This window comes from Bradysia coprophila, chromosome II, assembly GCF_014529535.1.
Source record: "Bradysia coprophila strain Holo2 chromosome II, BU_Bcop_v1, whole genome shotgun sequence".
NCBI lineage: Eukaryota > Metazoa > Arthropoda > Insecta > Diptera > Sciaridae > Bradysia > Bradysia coprophila.
Genome location: NC_050735.1, coordinates 7,018,355 through 7,039,541, shown reverse-complemented (window position 1 = coordinate 7,039,541; position 21,187 = coordinate 7,018,355). Strand labels below are relative to the sequence as shown.

General features: G+C 35.1%; 2 protein-coding genes across 3 annotated transcripts in view; one reads left to right on the top strand and one right to left on the bottom strand.

Annotated features, from left to right (window-relative positions):
- Positions 1-21,187, bottom strand: part of LOC119069901 (TWiK family of potassium channels protein 7) — a 146,626-nt gene that overhangs the window by 101,802 nt on the left and 23,637 nt on the right. The window lies entirely within an intron of this gene.
- Positions 1,959-8,480, top strand: LOC119081531. Its single transcript, XM_037190576.1, has 3 exons — positions 1,959-2,663; positions 2,724-4,757; positions 8,418-8,480. The coding sequence occupies exons 1-3, from the start codon at positions 1,959-1,961 to the stop codon at positions 8,478-8,480; spliced, it is 2,802 nt and encodes a 933-aa protein (XP_037046471.1).

Sequence of the window (21,187 nt, the reverse complement as noted above, 5' to 3'; positions counted from 1 at the left end):
ATGTAGACAAAGCCTGATTTACGAATGTCGATGTCTCTGTGTAAATAAAAGCTAATTTTGCTAAACTAATAATATTGTCTCACCAAACTGACAAAATGTGGACGCACACCTGAATACAGACAACTAACTTATAGAACAATCCTTTTCCATTATCTTTCCGCTTAGCATAAAGTTATGAACATAAATCAAACATACACGCTTTCTCATTTAAGCCTTTACAAAATCATTACTTTTATGCACGAAATGGAGTATTCGACGGTATAAAAGCTAAACAAGATAAGTAATAACTGTGAAATCCAATTTCCATATTTGCCTCGGAGGAGAAAATGTCTTGGGAAATAAACAAGTTGTTCCGATATGGAAAGCAATTTCACTTAAGCTTTCTTCATCGTAGATAGATCAGGTATCACCGGTATCAGGTGAAGCTCAAGCAAAATAGATGTATAAGGTATTAAAAAACAAAATAGTCGTTTACGTTTAAGTGGGATATTGCGAAAATTTCAACCAATTATTTTATGGAATTTTGAAACAAGGAATGGTATTACGATTTAGATAAGCGATATAATGATTGAATGTGTCTCTGTCTTAAGTTAAAGTAACAAATTGTATTTGATACAAAATCTGTTACTTCATTTGCTTAAACATACAATCTGCTACATATTCGTTTGAATAATGAAGTAGTCAAACACCGTCAAATGTAAGAATGAAAAAAAATTGTTTAAAATTTCATTTTCGGTCCAGACAACACTTCAATGCTATCTGCGATCACAAAATCTGTCGTTTTTCAATACATTGTTTGAGGAAACCAATATTTTGTGAGACACCTAACCACTAATTACACTAAAAACCGAACTGATTATAACACAAAAATTTGGCAGCACTTCACTTTTGGTCAGTCGATCAGTGTTATTGTTCCGTTGCAGTTGATAGAATGAAGACTAAACCAAGGCTGTATACTTTGAGGAGGTCACGCAGACCGCCATTTTATTAGATACGCGGGAACACACCACTTCTGATGATTTCACATGTAAAAAATTTCACCACATCATCAAGACGACGAGAATCATCAGAAATGTATGAAATCGGCCATTTTATCATCAACTGTGGTGTGTAACCCGCGTATCTGTATCTGCGTAACCTCCCCAAAGTATACAGCCTTGGACTAAACAACAATTTTAAATAGTAACTCTAGCTTCACACAGCAACGTGAAAGAGACTTACTTCAAAGATTTCTTTTGTTCTCCTGTCAAGTTTGACAGCAAAACAAAAGAAAATTTCGAATAGGTTTCTTCCATCGTAGCTATCATAACCACAACTTAAACAAATTTGTTCGTTAAAACTTCAAAATGAGGCAGTGTTGGCTTCTATGTGGATCCCGACTGACATTTTGAACGGCCTTGGAAGAAACCTAATAGGTCCCCTTGGTGCCGCAATGTGTGGCATGAGACTTTCAGATCAATTTCACCGTTTAAATTTCCGTGACAAATTTGAACTAGTGAAATGCTGAACAGGAATGCTGAACGAAAAGGTGAAATTACGCCGCGACTCATGCATAACTTGTACTTAAACGTAAAAGTTGCCAAATTTCAATATTTTCTATTTCAATAAGGGCTAAATTTAAAGTTTTCGTGATATCAGTCTTAAGAATAATTATGAATTTCTTCAATTTTCATGCTCAAAATATGCAATTTATGCAATTGGATGAGCCAATTCGATACTCTGCACCGAGGTTCATAGAACGATTTATGCAACAGAGACATCTAAATTTTGAAAATTTGGCACATTATGATGCTGAGTTGCACAATAGTTATTTATACAACCGAGTGAATTGAAAGTTTGCGTCAATGATAAAAGTGTGACGGGGTCAGTTGCACTGAATACGATGAATAAGCAGTGCGTTCCAACGGAAAAAAAAAAAAAAAAAAAAAAAAAAAAAAAAAAAAAAAAAAAAAAAAAAAATGAATTATGCCGATGCAGTGAAACGTAATGAGCCAGTGGTATTAGTAGTACCCAAGCAAACCCAATCAACAGAAATGACACAAAAAGCTGTCATGGAATTAATGAATCCATCTGAAATTCCAGTTGACAATATGCGTAACGCTGGCAAAGGTACAGTAGTATTGGAAGGACGATCCATGGCTGATGTAGAAATCATTCAGAAGTATGCTGCAGAAAAACTGGGAGCAACTTATGAAGTGAAACTATCAGAATTGAAAAAACCGAAAGTTTTGATAAGCGGGATGAGCGAAAAATTTGCCAATGAAGAAATTATCACAAAATTGAAAGCGCAGAACACTGTGTTACAAAATGCAGATCTTCGTATAGTTTCAACGTTCGGCAAAAATTCACTCAGTGCGGTAATCGAAATAGACACCAAGACGTTCAACAACATTATGTCTAGCGAACGAAAAAAATTGAACATCGGATGGTCATGCTGCACTGTCAAAGAGTACATTGACCTCATGATATGCTACAAGTGTCAGGGATTCCACCACAAAGCAAAGGAATGCACAAGGAAAAAAGCATGCAAGAAATGTTCTGGCGAACATAATCTGAGCGAATGCAAGTCGAAGGCCATCAGATGCACGAATTGTTTCAATGCCAACGAAAAATTGAACCTCAGGCTCAATGTTAATCATATGGCGGGTTCAGACAAGTGTAAAGTAACTGAGAGGCAAATGAACATTCGAAGAAGACGTGTGCAATATAATTCAACGGAATAGCAATCAAAGAATCCCTGTTTGCTATACTTGAACATTCAGGGATTGACAACCAATTTGAATCAACTCAAGCTTCTAGTAGCTACCAAGAACCCGTTAGCCATCATTATCAGTGAAACGCACGTTACAGGAGAAATAAGCGATCGTGAAATTAACATTAACGGATACAATGTGAACCGATGTGATAGTCATTCGCGTCATACCGGTGGTGTTATTGTTTACACGAAAAAAGGAACGAGATTCAAAATCTTGAAGAACTTCAATTTAGACAAGCAACTATGGTTACTTGGAATCGAACTGAGTGTAAAGAACGCGAATTACAGTGTGTATGGAGTCTATAATCAATGTGCTGAAGCAAAATATATAAAATTTCTCTCGGACTTTTGCGAAAATGATATCGATTATTCAAAAGTGAATGTGTTCGTCGGTGACGTAAATATCGACTTGCTCAGTGACGGATTCTACGCTCGAAAGTTGAAGGAATGTATCAACGATTCAACGATGAAGCAAATAATCACTGAACCAACAAGGATTACGAAGAATAGTCGGACGCTTATTGATCATGTCATGACCAATGACGTCAATTCAGTGAAATACCGCATCCTTAATGATGAAAAGATTTCGGATCATTCGACTGTATCCGTTTTGCTGAGCGGTAAAGAAAGTAACGAGGAAAGTGAAAAAATTAAGATCTTGAAGTACGGTGAGAATGATTTGACAAATTTTTTCATGACGAATCAGTGCAATCTTCCTCGAAACGGTGATGTGAATGAAAAATCAGAATTTTTTATGTCGTTAATTAGAGATTTCTCGAATGAATTTTCCAAAGTGATTGAATTGACAGATAAAAGTGATACTAAGTGGTTTAACAATGAACTTCGTGGATTGAAAAAAATTAAATCCGATCTATATGAAAAAGCCGTTTTGACTGACTCTGATAATGATTGGCATCTGTTTAAGAATGCAAGAAATAAATACGTCAACAAGTTAAACTACGCATGCAGAATGAACACAATGCAAAGCATCCGCAAGAAGAAAGGCGACCAAAAAGGTATGTGGAGAATTTTGAAATCATTAATTAGCAAAAAAGGTCTCAGCAAGCCCAATTACATCATATTCGACGGTGAAAATGTGGAAGCAACGAAAGAGAATGAGCCACGAATTGCAAATCGATTCAACAAGTTCTTCATCGACAGTGTTAAAGACATCCATCAGAGTATTGATGATGGAGTAGTTCCATTTGACATCGAAAGTGTTACGTTATGCGCGAATACCTTCAAATTCGAATCGATTTCGCTGACAAAATTACATGAAACTATCAAAAACCTGAAAAACAAAAAAGATTTTGATGGCATTGACATTCGATTCGTTATTGATGCATGGGATCACATTGGACAGCAATTGGTTGATATAATAAACGATTCTCTCCGTGATGGAATATTCTCAAAATGCTGGAAACATTCAATGGTGGTGGTTGTTGAAAAGATCGTCCGTGCACACAATCCAGTGGATTTCCGACCAATCAATATGCTTTCAACGTTCGAAAAAATTTTGGAAACGGTGGTAAAAGAACAACTCTTACAGCACATAAACATTAACAAAATTTACATCAATGAACAGTCTGGGTATCGCAAACTACATTCCTGCGAAACTGCCTTGAACTATGTCATAGCTGACTGGAAAAGCGAGGTGGACAACAAAAACGTAATTTTGGCAGTGTTTGTGGATTTCAAGCGAGCTTTTGAAACCGTTGATCGTGCTGTGTTGCTGAAAAAGTTGGAGAGATATGGAATCCGTGGTACCGAGTTGGCGTGGTTCAATGATTACTTGTCTGACAGGCAGCAAACAACAAAATTTGGTTCAAGTGTTTCGGATCCTCTGACGAATGAATTAGGTTTGCCCCAAGGATCTGTTTTATCTGCCATTCTGTTCACACTGTTCATCAATGATATCAAATCCAACTTTCAACGCGGTAAGATCAACCTTTTTGCTGATGACACTACCATTTATGCTGTCGGCGAAGACATAAACGAGTTGGTGGACATATTGAACCAGGAATTGTCTAAATTTGACCAATGGTTGAACGTTAACAAACTAAAATTGAACTCGAAAAAAACGAAATTCATGGTCCTCGGCCACAAAAACATCGAAGAGGTGAATGAACTCAAGATAGGCAACGCAACCATAGACCGTGTTACAGAAATCAAATACCTAGGATGCGTGATTGACGAAAAATTGAATTTCAATGCAAACTGCGACTACGTATGCAAAAAGTTGGCCAAAAAAATTAATTTCTTCGGTCGCATTTCTAACAAGTTGGACAAACAAACAAGGATACTGATCTACAACACGATTATTGCTCCACATTTCTCATACTGTTCAACGATTCTCTACTTGTCCAACCGTACACACATCGAACGTCTACAAAAACTGCATAAGAAGTGCCTCCGAATCATTCTACGAAAAAGACAACGCACCAGAACAAAGTCAATGCTCGATGAATTGAACTGGTTATCGATACAACAACAAATTGAGCGCGATGTGTTGGTTTTCATATATAAAGTTACACACGGCCATCTACCGCAATATCTTGTGAATTGTTTCCAATCCGGCGAAGGAAGATCATACATTTTGAGAAACCATGGAGACTTGAGGCTACCACTTTACCGAAAAAGTGCCACGCAACGAAGTCTAATGTTTGACGGGGTGAAACTATACAATGAAATTCCGAGAGAAATTAGAGAAAGTGGAAATTTTAATAATTTTAAAAAATATTGTCTTGATTATGTGAAAATGAAAGATGATGAAAGTTAATAGTCTAGTTAAATGTAAAGCTGATGTAAATAGTTTTTTATAACTAATAAAACGAACTAAACGAACTAAACTATAAATGCTTTTTTAAGCACTAGGTGTGTAGATTCATATCCCTAACAAAGCATTTATCATCGAGTGGTACACAATGTTTTTCGCAATAAAGGCAAAGGAAAGTCCTTTACTAAGATAATCCTCAAACTCGCAAAAAATCATCGAAGAAATTTTTTGAAAACTCTAAAATCCTCAGAAATCGTTTAAAAATCAAAAAATTGTTGAAAATAAGACAAAATTAAAAAAATCTCAGAAAATCGTTTAAGGATTTCTTTTGGAAAATCCCATTGCACTCAAAATTATCTGACCCTCGGTGGCCATTTTGATATATTTTACTGGCTTTATGCGTGCTTTATACGGGTTTGTCACTACCAAACGAGTGTGATACTTGAAAAAGACTGTAGTTGTAGGTAAGGTATATTGTTTGGTCCTGATAAAACAGTAATACTGAGACACAAAAGTTGCAATCTGTATGAACTCGCACCAAAGGTTCTGAAATTTGGATCCATTAAAATTAACAAAAACTGCTGTGGCTTTGAAAAAAGGCATGAAATTGAAAATTCTCTCATCCACACATATGTCAAAGTAGAACGATACAGAATTAATCCCCACTTCAGTTGCATCTACCATATCTGGTGATTTTGCTATTCTGGACATAACGCATTCACCGTAACAATTTTCCACAACTTCGGTTCCTATTGAAATTTATGCTATTTCAAATCCATGTAAAACACTACCTAAAGATGGTAAATGTTTCGGACATGCACACATTAACACTTCGTATTATCGGCAAATGTTTAATATATGCCCCACAAGTTGTGAGCCACAACTTGTATATAATTTGTGATAATTCTGCTTAAATCCACTGTAGCTCAAGCTTGTAACTTACTATGAAAATTTGAAATGGATAAAATGGCAGTTGCTCAAAATCCGAACGCACAAAATCCTTTCGATTCATAACATCAACACATTTTGCAATCATCTTAGCATCCATTGTTCCATAAGATAATAAGCTTGCAACATTAGCACATCATTTCAGCTTCATCGACTCAACCTTTATATGAACTATCAAACGGAAATCCTAAATCCCTTGACTATCATGTGAGTCTTACAACAGAAAATACACCGTACGTAACATGATCATTATGATTAAAAATGTTAAAAATGTAAGATTTCTCTGCTCTTTGCTAGTTAAAAAACATAGCTAACGCCGACCCGTACGAAACACCTATTCGTATCAAAAGCCTTTAATGTGAAACTCTTCATTTCTCTTACTTCATTTTCTTCTCTGCTGAAAAACTATTCTCCCTTTAAAATCCTTTACATTATCCACTCTTTGCCTTGTTATCATATACAACTAAATTGCCGGAGGCAATATAGACAGCCCCGTACGAAGACAAATTTCATAAATTCCTATTTAAACAGCTATATACCGCTATATTTAACCATATTTCACTATAAATAAACATTTCACAGATAAATATATGCTATTATATAGCTCTATATGCCTGTATATAGCTCAATATAGCTGTATATAGGTATATATAGATGTCCGTATATGGAATCCCTGAAACCCCACACACATAACAAATTATTTCCATGTTAACAGAAACTCTCTAAGTATCATTTTTCCCAAGATATTTCTATTTTACTAAAATCCAATATGGCCGCCGGCAGCCGTTTTGTTAGGAGACCGGAAATAGTACCGACGCTTTACATTCGTTAATACCTTTCAAACAAAAAAAAATTCATGAAATTCGGTCAAAATTTACTCGAGATATTGTCAAAATACACCACGTTCACTGTACGTCCGAGTAGCCAGATAAGAGCTCACTCCAAGAGACCTAGCTCACGCTCCGGAGAACATAATTTCAAAAACTTTTTTTTCCCTGATTGGTACGGTCAATACCTATCTAATAAAGCTAAAACGAACGAAATATGTTCAAATGTGGCCGACCTACAAGCAAAAACTGCTTGCCGCCCTGTGCCTGTTCCACACCAAGGGGTCTAACTCACGAGTCGGTCATCCGATTTCCATAAACTTTTTTTTTGTCGATCGGTATTGTAAATACCTTTTATTTGACGTATCACTTACAAGTTTAACGTTTAAATGTCCGGAGATATCTTCGAAAAACCGTAAAGCACTTATTGGGCCACAGCTCGGGAGGGGTCGATCCAAAATCACTCATCTTCGAACTTAACCTGTCTTTTCACATTACCAAACGGGAAAAAAAGAATTTTCAAAATCGGATGCGTTTTACTCAAGTTATCGTGCAGACAGACAGACGGACAGACGGACATTTTTTTTTTCGCGGATTTGGCATCTCTAGACAACCACAATAGGTTTCCCCTTACTCAGGGAGTCCAATTCGACGTGTTACAAACGTATGCGTAAACCTATAAGACCCCAGTACTTCGTACGGGTCTAAAAAGTTTTAGAAAAATTGTTTGGTGGAAAATGGAATTCCTGAGGTTAGGTTCTAAAATTGATTATGTTGGTCTAACGATCTAGCTGATGCAGACGAATTAGCTATTATATGATTCTACCTTTTCCTTCACCTTGAATAAATAGAACAAAAATTAACGAGTGTTAATACGTTTGCGGCAAGAGCGGAGCGAGTGCAGCAGTTCAGACATGCGATCTTTTTTTGACCGGGACATTTTATAGACAACGTTTGGAAGATTTTCAGTGAGAATAAACAGAATCAAATTATTAATTAGAAATTAGACCCTTCCAGTAGTTCTTCTTCTAATTTTGTTTTTATGGCCATCAAAATTACATTTCATTGAAGTAAATTAATAAATCATTATCAAAACAAAAACTACTGAGAGGTTCAGACAGTCAAGGGTGGTACCGAGTATGGTTTCAGCGATCGTCTCAGACCAAAGAACTAGTTATATTGGACATCGTTTGGAACAGAAATAGGTTTTACGCGAAAGCCCTTCAATTAAATACAGTCGGAAACTTTGAAGTACGTGACGCATTTTGCTTCATATATTTTTCAGCTGATCCACTCATGCAGACAAAAGTACTAATATGTACTGAGTTACACGCACACGACGGTTAGTGTTTAAAGATATAAAGATGTTAGTGATTAAATAAAAAAAAAGTCTAAAACGAAACGAATCACTTATTTCAAATTCGCCAACTTTAAGATCGAAGACTGCAAAAGCACTCGACTGTGTTCGGCTTTAACGAAGACAAGCTATTGATCTTGAATGCAAAGCTTCAATATTGTCCGTTTCACTTTCTTTTGGCTTCATTAAAACTAAAAAACAAAAAAAAAAATCATGAAATTAGTCCCTGGTTTAACGTTCACTAGAAATTCAGAATGAAAATTTAAATATCAAATTTTGAAATGACAACAAAATAGCAGTAAATCTAATGATTGATGCAAATTTCATTCACTAAACTACATCATTACATCAACGTTAATTAGCGGCATAATATTACATTCTCAATTACAAAACAATGTTTTACAAAAAGATGAGCGACAGGCAGAATGGATACGCTTTTCATAACTAAAAAAAGCAAATCCCCTTAATCCTTAAGGGTATTTTTTTGATTGAAAATTGAGACAGTTTTCGAATTAAATTAGATTTAAAAGGGTTCTCTCAGGCAATATAAATGTAATGCATGAACGAATTCTCAAATAAAAATTCCGTATAACGCAAAAAAGGGTTCGGCAGTGTAGCTTTTCGTTTTTTTTCTACTCTCCATATATCCATAACATGTTGTCATTTCGTTTCGGTTTATATTGGACTGAAAAGAAAATTGCGTGAGGGTCAGAGATTTGCATGTTATTATTTAGTTGGATGATTGAAAGAATTTGATGAAGATTTATAAAATGCGCTATTTGTACTGACGTGTGGAGATTTTAGAATAAAGTGCAAACAAGGCGAGTCACACCGGCACGTTTTTATAATAAATAAAGGAAAATGAAAAAAAAAAAAACAAAAGACATTTGGATGTTTGTTCAACATTCAGACACAATTTTTAAAATTAGATTCTCATTTTGTCTGAGTAATAAATTTTGTAGCACAGTGGAGAGAGTAAATCTATGGAAATAGCTATCATCATACAAATGGTCGCTTGGAATTCTACAGGCCCAAGACTACTTATTACTGCTATTTGCACCCAATTGTCGAAACATCAAGATGTTAGAAAAGTTTGCACAAGGAAGATCCAGGATGCATCTTACGAGACACCCAATTGGTAGGCTAGTTTGGACAACCGTTGATGATTGATTTTGTCGAAACACCGAATTGTTAGGCCAATTTGTACAGGAAATATTCAAGTTGCTTCTAACGAGACGCCCAATTGTCTGGCTAGTTTGTGCAAGGAAGATTGAAGTTGATTCTGACGAGAGACTCAATTGTTAAGATAGTTTGTACTACAAAGTACCAGGATGCACGCAATAGTTCCATTTTGAATAAGGATGATTCAGGTTGCATCTGAATAAACACCTGAATCGTCAGGTCAGTTTGTACAAGGAAGAATGAACTGTTGCAAGACTTTATGGGCGCAAAAAGTGTATTTTAGACTATTTGCACTGGGGGTGCAAATAGTGGATTCTAAACCATTTGCACACGGGTGTAAATAGTGTATTTAAGATTATTTTCACTCGAATGCAAGTATTTCACTCTATTTGCGCCCAGATGCAATTAGTCGCTTCGCCTAGTAAACCATCTATATTGTTTCTGTCAAATTCCCTTGCATAAAGCTTGGTATTAAGTAAGAAGAGTTGTGGTTTTGAAAAATAGCATGAAAATTTGAAATCCTCTCATCCATACATATGTAGAACGATACAGAATTAATCTCCACTTCAGTTGCATCTAAAATTTCTGGCGATTTTGATATTCTAGACATAAAGCATTCACCGACACAATTTTCCACAGCTTCAGCTCCTATTGAAATTTATGCTATTTCAAATCCATGTGAAACACTACCTAAAGATGGTAAATGTTTCGGACGGACACACATTAACACTTCGTGTTATCGGCAAATGTTTAACATATGCCCCACAAGTTGTGGGCCACAACTTGTATATAATTTGTGATAATTCTGCTTAAATCCACTCAGGCTTGTTCGTAGGAACGTACATTTGCAATGGATAAAATGGCAGTTACTCAAAATCCGAACGCACAAAATCCTTTCGATTCATAACATCAACACAGTTTGCAATCATCTTAGTATCTGTTGTTCCATAAGATAATAAGCTTGTAACATTAGCTCATCATTTCAGATTCATTCACTCGACCTTTATCTTCAATTTCACGAAATACACGGTATATATGAACTTCAAACGGAAATGCTAATTCCCTTGACCATTGAAACCCATTGAAGTCTTGTGTCTTACAATAGAAAATACAGTGCGCGTAACACGATCACTATGATAAAAAATGTGATTAAAAACGTTAAATGTAACATTTTTCCGCTTCTTGTTAACACTGTAACTGGAATAAATCTCAAGGTAAAACAAGTTCAAAAAAAATTGTTTGGTGGAGAATGGATTTCCTGTGGTTAGGTTTTAAGATAGGCTATGTTAGTTGACGAACTAGCTGTTGCAAACGAATAAATTATTGTATTTGTCTCAACAGTATTTTTATTGTTAAGAGTGATATCGCGAAATCTTCGAACAACTTTGGGACAAGGGGTCACGGATATTATTGAATTATAGCTCATTCGATTCGTTGAACTTTCGCGAGTAAAACGTAGTACTACGTTTGGTGAACTTTATTTTGTTGTCGATGCTCGAGGTCATGAAGTAAGGGTCTGCCAAAAGGCGCCCAAAATCGTTTTCTCGCGATTAGTCGAGTAAAACAATTTTGGGAAAAAAATTTTTTAGCTAGGCTTGTAGGCTGTAGGATGTTTTTACATGTTATGGTACTACAGAGTCTAGGCTCTCTCACCATAGATACCATGTCTCGGACTTATGTCACTGCAGCCGGTCAGGAACTTGAGAAAATCACCAATTTTTCACCTAAAATGATTGATATCACCAACAGGTCAACATGGACCTTGTGGTGTGTGAGAAAACGATTTTAAGCCCCTTTTGGCAGACCCTTACTTGATGACCTCGAGCATCGACAACCAAAAGTCCAACAAATCGAATGAGCTATAAGTCAATAATATCTGTGACCCCTTGTCCCAAAATGTCTGATTTTGTTCGATGTTTTGGCGATATCACTCTTAAGGGATTTTTCGTTTTACCTTTACCTTGAATAAACTCAAGAAATATTAAGTGTGAAATTTGCGGACAGAGCGAAGCGAGTGCTGCAGTTCACACGAGTTTAAGGTTTATTGAAGACATACGACATTTTCTAACCGGGACGTTTCGAAGATTTTCGGTGATACTTAGCAGAATTTAATTATTAATGAGAAACGTAGACCGCTCTAGTAGTTCTTCTTCTAATTATGTTTTTGTGGCCATCAAGACTTTTTTTTATTGAAATAAATTAATAAATCATTATCAACACAAAACAGACAGTCAAAGGTTTTGATGGTTTCAGCGATCCTTTCATACCAAAGAATTAGTTAAATTAGACACCGTTTGAACAAAAAAAAAAGTTTTTAGGCGAGAGCCCTTCAATAAAATATAATCGGCGTCTTTGAAGTACGTGACGCATTTTGTTTCAGATGTTTTCCAGCTGATCCACTCAAAGTCTAAAACGAAACAAGTCACTTATTTCAAAGTCACCGACTGTAAGACCCAAGACCCCAAAAGCTCTCGACTGTGTTCGGCTTAAACGAAGACAAGCCATTGATCTTGAATCGAAGAGCAAATGGAAAGCTTCAATATTGTCCGTTTCATTTTGTTTTGTGTGTGTAACTTTTCAACACATTAGAAAGTAATTTGCCGAAACCAATCATAAATCTTTTCCTTCCTTCGTTGATGTACACATAAAGTATAATTAAATTACGTATACATATTATGTCCATAAGAAAATTCATTTTCGGGTCCTTGATTTTAGGTTTCCTATGTAATGTATTCAATCTAACCCAGCATGGGAAAATTAATCAATTTTCACAGACAATTAGCAAACCAATTCTTCTTCATCTATGTCCTCTAATGTACAAGACGAAAATGGGTACTTGAAAACAACCATCAGAAATATATACTTCGCCATATAAAGATTTATTCATTAGATCGTTCATGCTCTCAGCACAATATCCCACATGAAAATCGTTTCTGTAAAAACCCTCCAGGATAACACTCCATCAATTCTATTAGGACATTTCCTTGTTCTGCACTTTCCTTTCGCTCATATGATACAACAAACATGGTTTATTGTATATATCCGTTCGGCGAACGGTTCTGGTTCGGTGATATCACACAGTATTAGTTTGGCTTTTTGTACCTTTGCGTATATAGTATGTGAACGGGGTTTTTTTTCTCGCGTGTGTTACCCTTTTTTCTTCTTCATCTTCGATGAGGTCGAAGTTATTATTAATGTTTTTGTATGGGTGTTATCCTTGCCGAGTTTATTTTCGAAACAGACATCTGTGTACATTTATATACATCTCCTTAATACATCCATATTTTTTTTTCGCCTAGTCGATAAAAAATTCATAATATATTTTAGGCTTGACTGTGCGAAGGGATACCATTTTTTTACCGCCCATTTTATGGGGAAAAAACGGTTTCATTTGAGATTTTTGTATTGCGGGTTTTTTTTTATGTGCACGGGAATGTGGTAATGTTATGAAGGTACTCTTGAGCTGAGCATAGAATGTCGTAAAAAAATGAGAAAATTTATTTGATATTTTTGGTGATATATGGGCTACGTTGAGGTATAATTTTTGGCAGCAAAAATTATTCGATATTTTATTTGAGTTTGTGGATTCGATATTTGGGTTAATCAGCGGTCCGTGGTAGTGTAACACTACTAGTGTTGATTTTGTTTATCGTAGATAAAAGGATGTAAAAAGGATTTTGTATTGGGAAAATAAATTCGGTTTTGGTGAGAGTCAGCAGTACCGATGAGTATACTAAATCGTGTCATGGACTGAAGTGACGTAGTATCATTGTCTAATAAAGCAACAACATCCGTTTAGGGGTTGATTCCGTCAATTAAAACTGACCAGTACAATAAGAGTAAGTCGCACCACTTCGAGCTTTAAAATGCATTACCGATATCGAATACCGTAAAGCAGTGGAATTCCATATGAAGCTTTAAGGGCTGTAGTGAATTCATGCATCTTCTATTTGTAGCTCTGCTGGTAGTTATGTTAAACACGTATGTTCTATCCTTTGGTATAAATGATTGGTTTCTGCGTACAGTCCTTTCTTTTAGTCATCTTCGTCCTACGCTTAGGTTGTGAGTTTTCATTTGCAGCTGTCTATTTTATCTAAATAGTTTCGGAGTTTTTTTTATTTATCTGCGATAATTTGCGTAGACTTTTAGTACAAGTCCCAAGACTTTTAGTACACATTTCGCTACTTTTAGTACACATTCCACCACTTTTAGTATAAAAGTTTTAGTACACATTCCGACACTTTCAGTACACACTACGACGCTTTTAGTACACACCCACACACTTTTAGTACACACTCTATTTGTTCAATAAAAGCTCAGATTCATTTAGTGAAATGGAAACACTTTCCCAAATTTGAAGGGATTTGTGGAACTTTGTAGGAAATTCTAAATTGAAACACATTGAGAATACAATGTAGACATTCACCGTATGAATCTTAAAGATATAAAGTCAAATACCTGTGTGTTTGTGTTTGTGTGTTTCTTAGAACCTAGAAAAATTTCAGTTTTTTGGAGCACGGACATGCGTCACGGTCCCTTAACAAAACTTTCAACTCAGTAAAATTTGATATTGTTCCAGATATATAGAGTCGGAGGTATTTACATATTTACAGTCGGATGGAGACGTTACAGCCACGTAAATAAACTGCAAAGTTTTCATAGCTCTGAAATAGTACTTAAATTGTTAGTCGAGCGAATGAGAGTTGTTTTGCTAGAGTTGACTGTTTAATCATTAACAAAAATAAACGGATCGGTTCTATCAGTACCTAGCCATATCAAACAGAAATTAACTAAATCTATTTACAGCAAAACAAACTCCCTAAAATCAACATTTTATTGGGTGAAAAAACACTTCTACAAAGAGAAAACTCTCCATTTTGAATTTGTTTACCTTTTTCAAGTAGCTGGCAAGTGTTTCCTTCGAAGGTAAATTGTTCAAATAAAAGCAAATAGGTTGGTCAATGGATAATGAAAATAACTTTCAACTGAATCAACACCGTTTGAGTTTAGAACAGCCTAAAAATAGTTGCGTCTAGAAAAACCGACGAATTTTAATCATGTTTTAAATCAGCTCTCAGGTATTTCAAATTGTGAATTTTATTGAAATCTTGATATAAATATTAAGAGAACACATTCAAACTGGTTGCCAATTATACTGTAAACATATTACGGGGGTAAACCATAATGGTTCGAAAAGTTTTGCCATTTCGCGCATACATAAAAGTTTAGGAAATTTACTTACTTCCGAACTGTTGAAGCAGCACAATCGGTAAAGCGATGAACTCATGCCTTGTATGTCACGAGTTCGAGTCCCGTGTCAGACATAGTTCATAGGTTTTTTTTTCTAAAAGTTCGTCTCTACTGTCAGTTAACACTAGTCAGCTTTATTGACTGCAATAGGTCTCTAAGAAAAACTAAGATTATGAACATAGTTGTCGTACATCACGTACGTCACAATCGTGTTTCTAAAAATATTATCTACTAGCGACGCCTACATTCTTATGGATAAATCCAAGGTAAACATAGTGAGGCGGTAATGCCATATACAATATACATATACAACCGAATCAGATGTGCAATGGCACGAAAGTTTGCTATAAACGCCATCTCTCCCTGTCTTCAAAATAACAAAATTGCTTAGAAACCTGGGCCATCTGTTTTGTGATAGGCACAACATTTTGTGAAATACAAGTAAATCTTAGTCAACCATTTAAAAAAAAGATGTCAGTGGTAACGAACTATTGTGCTAGGCCGCGCGTCTGAATGGCATTACCTCCGCCTACCTTGAATAAATCAATTTACAATTCACAATTGTCAAACCTCTATTACATGGGCATAAGGTAAAACTTCTGTCCTACCCTATTTACGAACTTGAAGAACCATTATTTCGTTTACCCCTATTTCTTGGTAATTCGTTAGGTTAATGCACTCGTCAATTCGTTCAATATATTTCAGAAGCGGTAAGGGTCATTTCCATACAACATACAACAAACAACATAAAGAAGACATACATTACTAAACATAATTTTTATGGTTGTTGTCGTTGTCGACAGCAGATGACTAAAAGGTTATTGCAAATAGTGTAAATTTTCTTTGTTGCCATCCCTTTTGCTTTCGCAGTTATCAGCTTAGTATTTACTCAAAAGAGTTGTAATCCTATCAAAGACAAAGTCAAAATATGTTTTTCATTGTTCTCAATAGAGTGTAACAATCATCAGTCTCATTTTATACGCAGACTATGCAAACAAATGCTACAAATGGTTTACATTTGAATATACAAAGACCTTCATTTGTTTGCCCACTCACATATCGCATTTGTAAATGTAAAGTAGAAAATCTTATTTGTATTCTGGTATCCTTTAGTTTAAACTATCCTTTTCCTTTGATGGTTAATTTAAAATCCGTTTTCGAACTCTGTTCACTGTATCAATCTAAAATTACTCGCACGCCCCTCTTATATATGAACCTTTATGGGGTTTTTTTTCAAGCGAAAAACAAAATACTTCAGACAGTTTTGGTGAAACTTTTCAATTATGTTTCAATTGAATTAGTTCACCCATCCTCTCACCAGCAAAGTCTGAGTAAAATATATTATTCTCTGACGACTGTACAAATTTATGATACCAGCATCCATTGACATATTGTTTTAATTTGTATCCGCAATTCCCTGAGCAGAAACCCATATACCGACATTCAACGATACACCTGGAACGCAGCTACAAAAAGGTTATTTGAACAGCCAAGGAAATACAATATGATAAAAGGGTTTTAAATCGAATTTTACCGGGCTTTAGTTTTGTGTATGTGAGGTTTTCAAGTTTTGCTGTGGAATCGTAGAAATAGCTCGATACATGAGAATGTGATGGCTACGATGCTAATTTGAAAATTGTATGGGTGAAATGTTTTATTTTGGAAAATTTCGACGAATGCATTCGAATAAATTCAATGTTCCAATAGATGCCAAATAAAAGATCACGTTTAATGTGAACAAGATTTAATGATTAAGGGAAATTGAATGAAACATTTGATTGGATTGTATGCGACGATGGCTCAGTTTAGCCCACACCAAGGCCCACACTCAAAGGATAATTTGATTGAGTGACTTGCTATAGATTAGCCAATATTCAAGCTACTATTCATCGAATTTAATAGAAAATTCCACTCAACTTTTCTGTTTATTAGCAGAAAAAATGGGAAAAAGAGCAGAATCCGTGATGAATCAATTGCTTATCAAGATTGTTAACGATTTTTAAAACATTTTTTTTCGAATTCAAAAGACTCATCGTATGATAACTACGAGTTTTCATTGGTTAAATTGATTGGCAAATGGTATAGAAATGAAATACGTTCATGAATCCTCTGCCCGTTTTTTTCTGAAGTTTTTCAATTCACCTTCTATCAATGTTCTCAACTTTCGCATATCTTCAAAAAAATCCATTTTACATATGACCTTTCGAGGGTAGACATTAGAATTAATGGTTGCATCCAGTCCACTATAAGGATATAAGCTTTAACCAACAACATTGTTCTTTGTATTATATTTGTAGGGTTTGTAGGGATTTAAAAAAAATTGATTTTTTGCAGTTTTTCGACAAATCTTCTTAACCATACGGTCAATTGCTTTAATGTCGGGCTTAAAATTCATTATTTCATTATTTTATATCATTATTTTTCAACATCGGTTCAGTACTTCCTGAGATATCGGAGATACGCCCACGATATAATAATGAATCAGGAAAAAGATTATGAAACTCGGTTCTTTGATTCAAGAGCTAGTAGAGTTCTTAGAGTGAGTGTAAGGCGTGCTACTCGGCTGTAAAATGATGGTTGTAGACTTTTGTATGAAACTTGAACAAAACTTGAAAATTGAATTATTCCTCCAGCAACAGCTCATCAAATAAAGAAAAATCTGCAACCATCATTTAACGAGTAGCAAAACTTACGTTCAGTTCATGGTCCAACGAAACAATTTTCTCATACTCTTCTTTTTCTCATTGCTCCAGTTAATACCTTTCATTTGCGCTATTAATTAATGATGAACAGCCTACACTGTCGTTAAAAAAAACTTTATCCAACTATCCAGAGTTGCACCAAAAAGTAAAAAAAGATTGCTTTCTCGTATTTTGTTTTACAGTTTGTTCATCATAAAAAAACACAATTTTATCAGAGTTTTAAAAGTCATTGATGTTCCCAGCAAATTAAGTGATAGTATAGGATAAGATGGACAGGAAAGCTGATGTGCTCCAAGCGCCTAGGCCACCAATGTGCCTGTTGTGCATTACCCTTTGAGAGATTTTTCAATTGTGAATTGTAATTTGTTAGATTCATCTATTAGATCATAGGTGTGGTTGAAATTTCAGCATTTTTTTGTTTTTCTTAGAGACCTATTACGATCGATAGAGCTGACTAGTGATAACTAACGGCATAGACTAATCATATACGATTAAGAAAAATTTTATGAACTATGTCTGACACGGGAGTCGAGCCCTTCACATATGGGTAATTCCAGCTAATTAGTGACTGTTCGAAATATTTCCACCAATTGAAATACGATTTCGGCAAACTTTTTCTTCCTTGAAAGCTGTTGACCAGACGCGTCGTTTAAGTCCCATATTAGGTCGGTGGCCGAAAATCTCGGGGAGATACCACCATAAAAACGTATGCTTGTTTTCAGAAATTTTTTGAAAATTCTAGTTTATTTCACGAAACCTGAACCGATTTCACTAAACACTTTTTTTTGCTGAAAGCTATTGACAAGACGCCTAGTTTGACACCAATATTTGTAAAATACGGTCTCGGGGAGATATGACCAAAAAGTGTTTGTATTCGACATTCCGAGATATTCTCAATAAATCTCAAATGATTTTTGTAAATTTGTTTTCCTGTAGATGTGAACGCTATAATTCTAAAATTGCTCCAAAAGACACGAAATTAAATTTTTTTGAAGATTTTTAATTCATTCTGCTTTGAAGTAAGGTAAAATCTCTTCGACTCAAGCGTTGCCGAAATTACATTTTTTCAAATAAAACCTGAAAGCTACAGCATATGACTTCACGAGAAAGATAACTTTGAGTCAATCAGGTTAGTTGGGTGAGTAAAGTAGGTGAAAACAGCTTCCCAGTGGTGATAAAAGTCATCCTCGAATTTTAACTCGTCGAGGTTATCTCGAAAAATTTTGCTACCATTTTTTAATCGGTTTTGAGCCTAAGCAACATTTTCTGTGTGGTAACAACCACCAATTGGGAAAAAAAAAATTGCGGGCTATTTATGACGTCCGAAAAACATCACTTTTTTAGACATATCTCCCCCAAATTTTGGATTACCAGCCTCATATTGGGCTTAAACTGCGCGTCTTGACCATAGCTTTCAGGGGAAAAAAAGTTTACCGAAATCAGTTTTTATTTGGAAAAGTCACAAACGTGTAACGCAACTAACCGCCGACTTTTGCGATCACACAAGTCACACTTCCAATTCTTGTTGGTATGAAAGCACTGTGTCTCCTGAGTATTAGAAAATTTATAGACTGATTGTTACCGCAAAATATAGCCAACACAATTAACTGTATGACTCACAGATAACGAAATTTGTAACGCAACTAACCATGGAATTAACCATATACGGAGTGAGTTCATTGCTCTATCTATTGAGCCACCTAGACTTCGCAATTAAGTGTTTCCAGTTTATGATATTTTAGCGCAAAATTTGAATTCGCTTTGGCATTTTCAAATTTTGCGCCAAAATATCATAAACTTTAAACACTTAGTTGCCTTGGCATCGATGACTTTTAAAACTCTAAAAAATCTCAAATAGGTTCAGAACAAAAAAAAACCAACTGTAATTGTTGATAATTCATCCTGAGATAGTCCTCAAACAGAATTGGAAGAGAAACCCAATATGTCTGAAAACATTACTTGGATTCGTTCAAGCTCGCCGTGTGATTGCGAACGCTATTCCAAATTGGAGGAGTGCAATTTTCTTCCACTGTTCGTTTGACAAAAAGTTTCGTGAAAACTTTTTTTTCGAATCATTTACCCAATTTTATTAGTTTTATCATCACCAGTCAAGACATTTCTGTCACATTAAGCTGATAAAGTATCGCATTGTGTTTTTTTGATCATTATTTGAGGACTGAAACCATTCCGTTCAGTTCCACTTCTCATTCAATATTTATTCAATGTAACTTTTCGAGATACCGTTAAAATTCCCATAATACATAAAATCATCGGCATTATTTCAATTATACCTCTTTAATGGGCCCATCCAAAACAGTAAAAGCTTCCTTACGTAATGGAAAATATACACACTCTCGTGTGCATTACGGTGATGTTGATTGTTTTGTGCCTAAGTTACTAAACTAATGAAAATTTAAAAAAAAAAGTGAAACGAAAGGAGGAAAGTGAATTCTTGCGTCGGGTGAAAAGAAAAATCATCGCTCCTTCGTCTATACAATTTTATCGACTTTGTATATGTAGTGGTATGTGTGCGGAATATGAATAGAAGTTAGGATAAAGTACCATCGTTATAATATTGAGTTGAAGCTATTGAACGAGGGAGGTAATGTAGCACATCTAAATACAATAAAATATACGTCTGGATTTGGTAGCGTAAAGCTTACAGAAAATTTGGTGAAAGGAACTCTTTCCCAGATTATGTAGGCCAAACACACTGTACTTTACGTCTAATATTTCGACATTTGAAAATGTTCGCTTCGTATGAAAAATAAAGTGCAACACTCCAGAGAGTTTACACATGAATGAGGGTAGAAATTTGGACGAGTAGGGGAGAAAGATGTTCACACACCGAATACGTCTAAAAAAAATTCGTTGCGACGTGAATAGATATTAATACATGGGATTCGTTATATGAATGTGTTCCATTCGAGAAAAGCGCAAAAAGTTCGAATAAAATACTTCTTTTTTCGTAACTTTACTTTCATCCACATACCTTGTATAGACAGATAATTTTAAGAAAATCAGGTTTAGATGATATTTATGGTGTCAATATTGTGCTTTCAATGTTGTGAAGTAAATTTTCGAGTCGACAGTAAAGCATGTACTCGAACAATAAATTTTGATTTTCTATATTTATGTATAAAAGATATATGCGTGATAATAATAAAAGCTTACGCTTTAAATGCGTTATTCATTCTTTATTATTTTCTACGTTATGCATGGGATCGATAAAGAAAAAGAAAATGTTTTCAATATGAAGCCTTACGATATTTATGAAGTAATGCAAAAGACTTCGGAAATAACGTTAAAGCAATGTAATGATCAATCAAATTAACACACAGCACGTCACTCAGCTAAAAATATAACCAGATAGAGTACAGGGTTTTATCA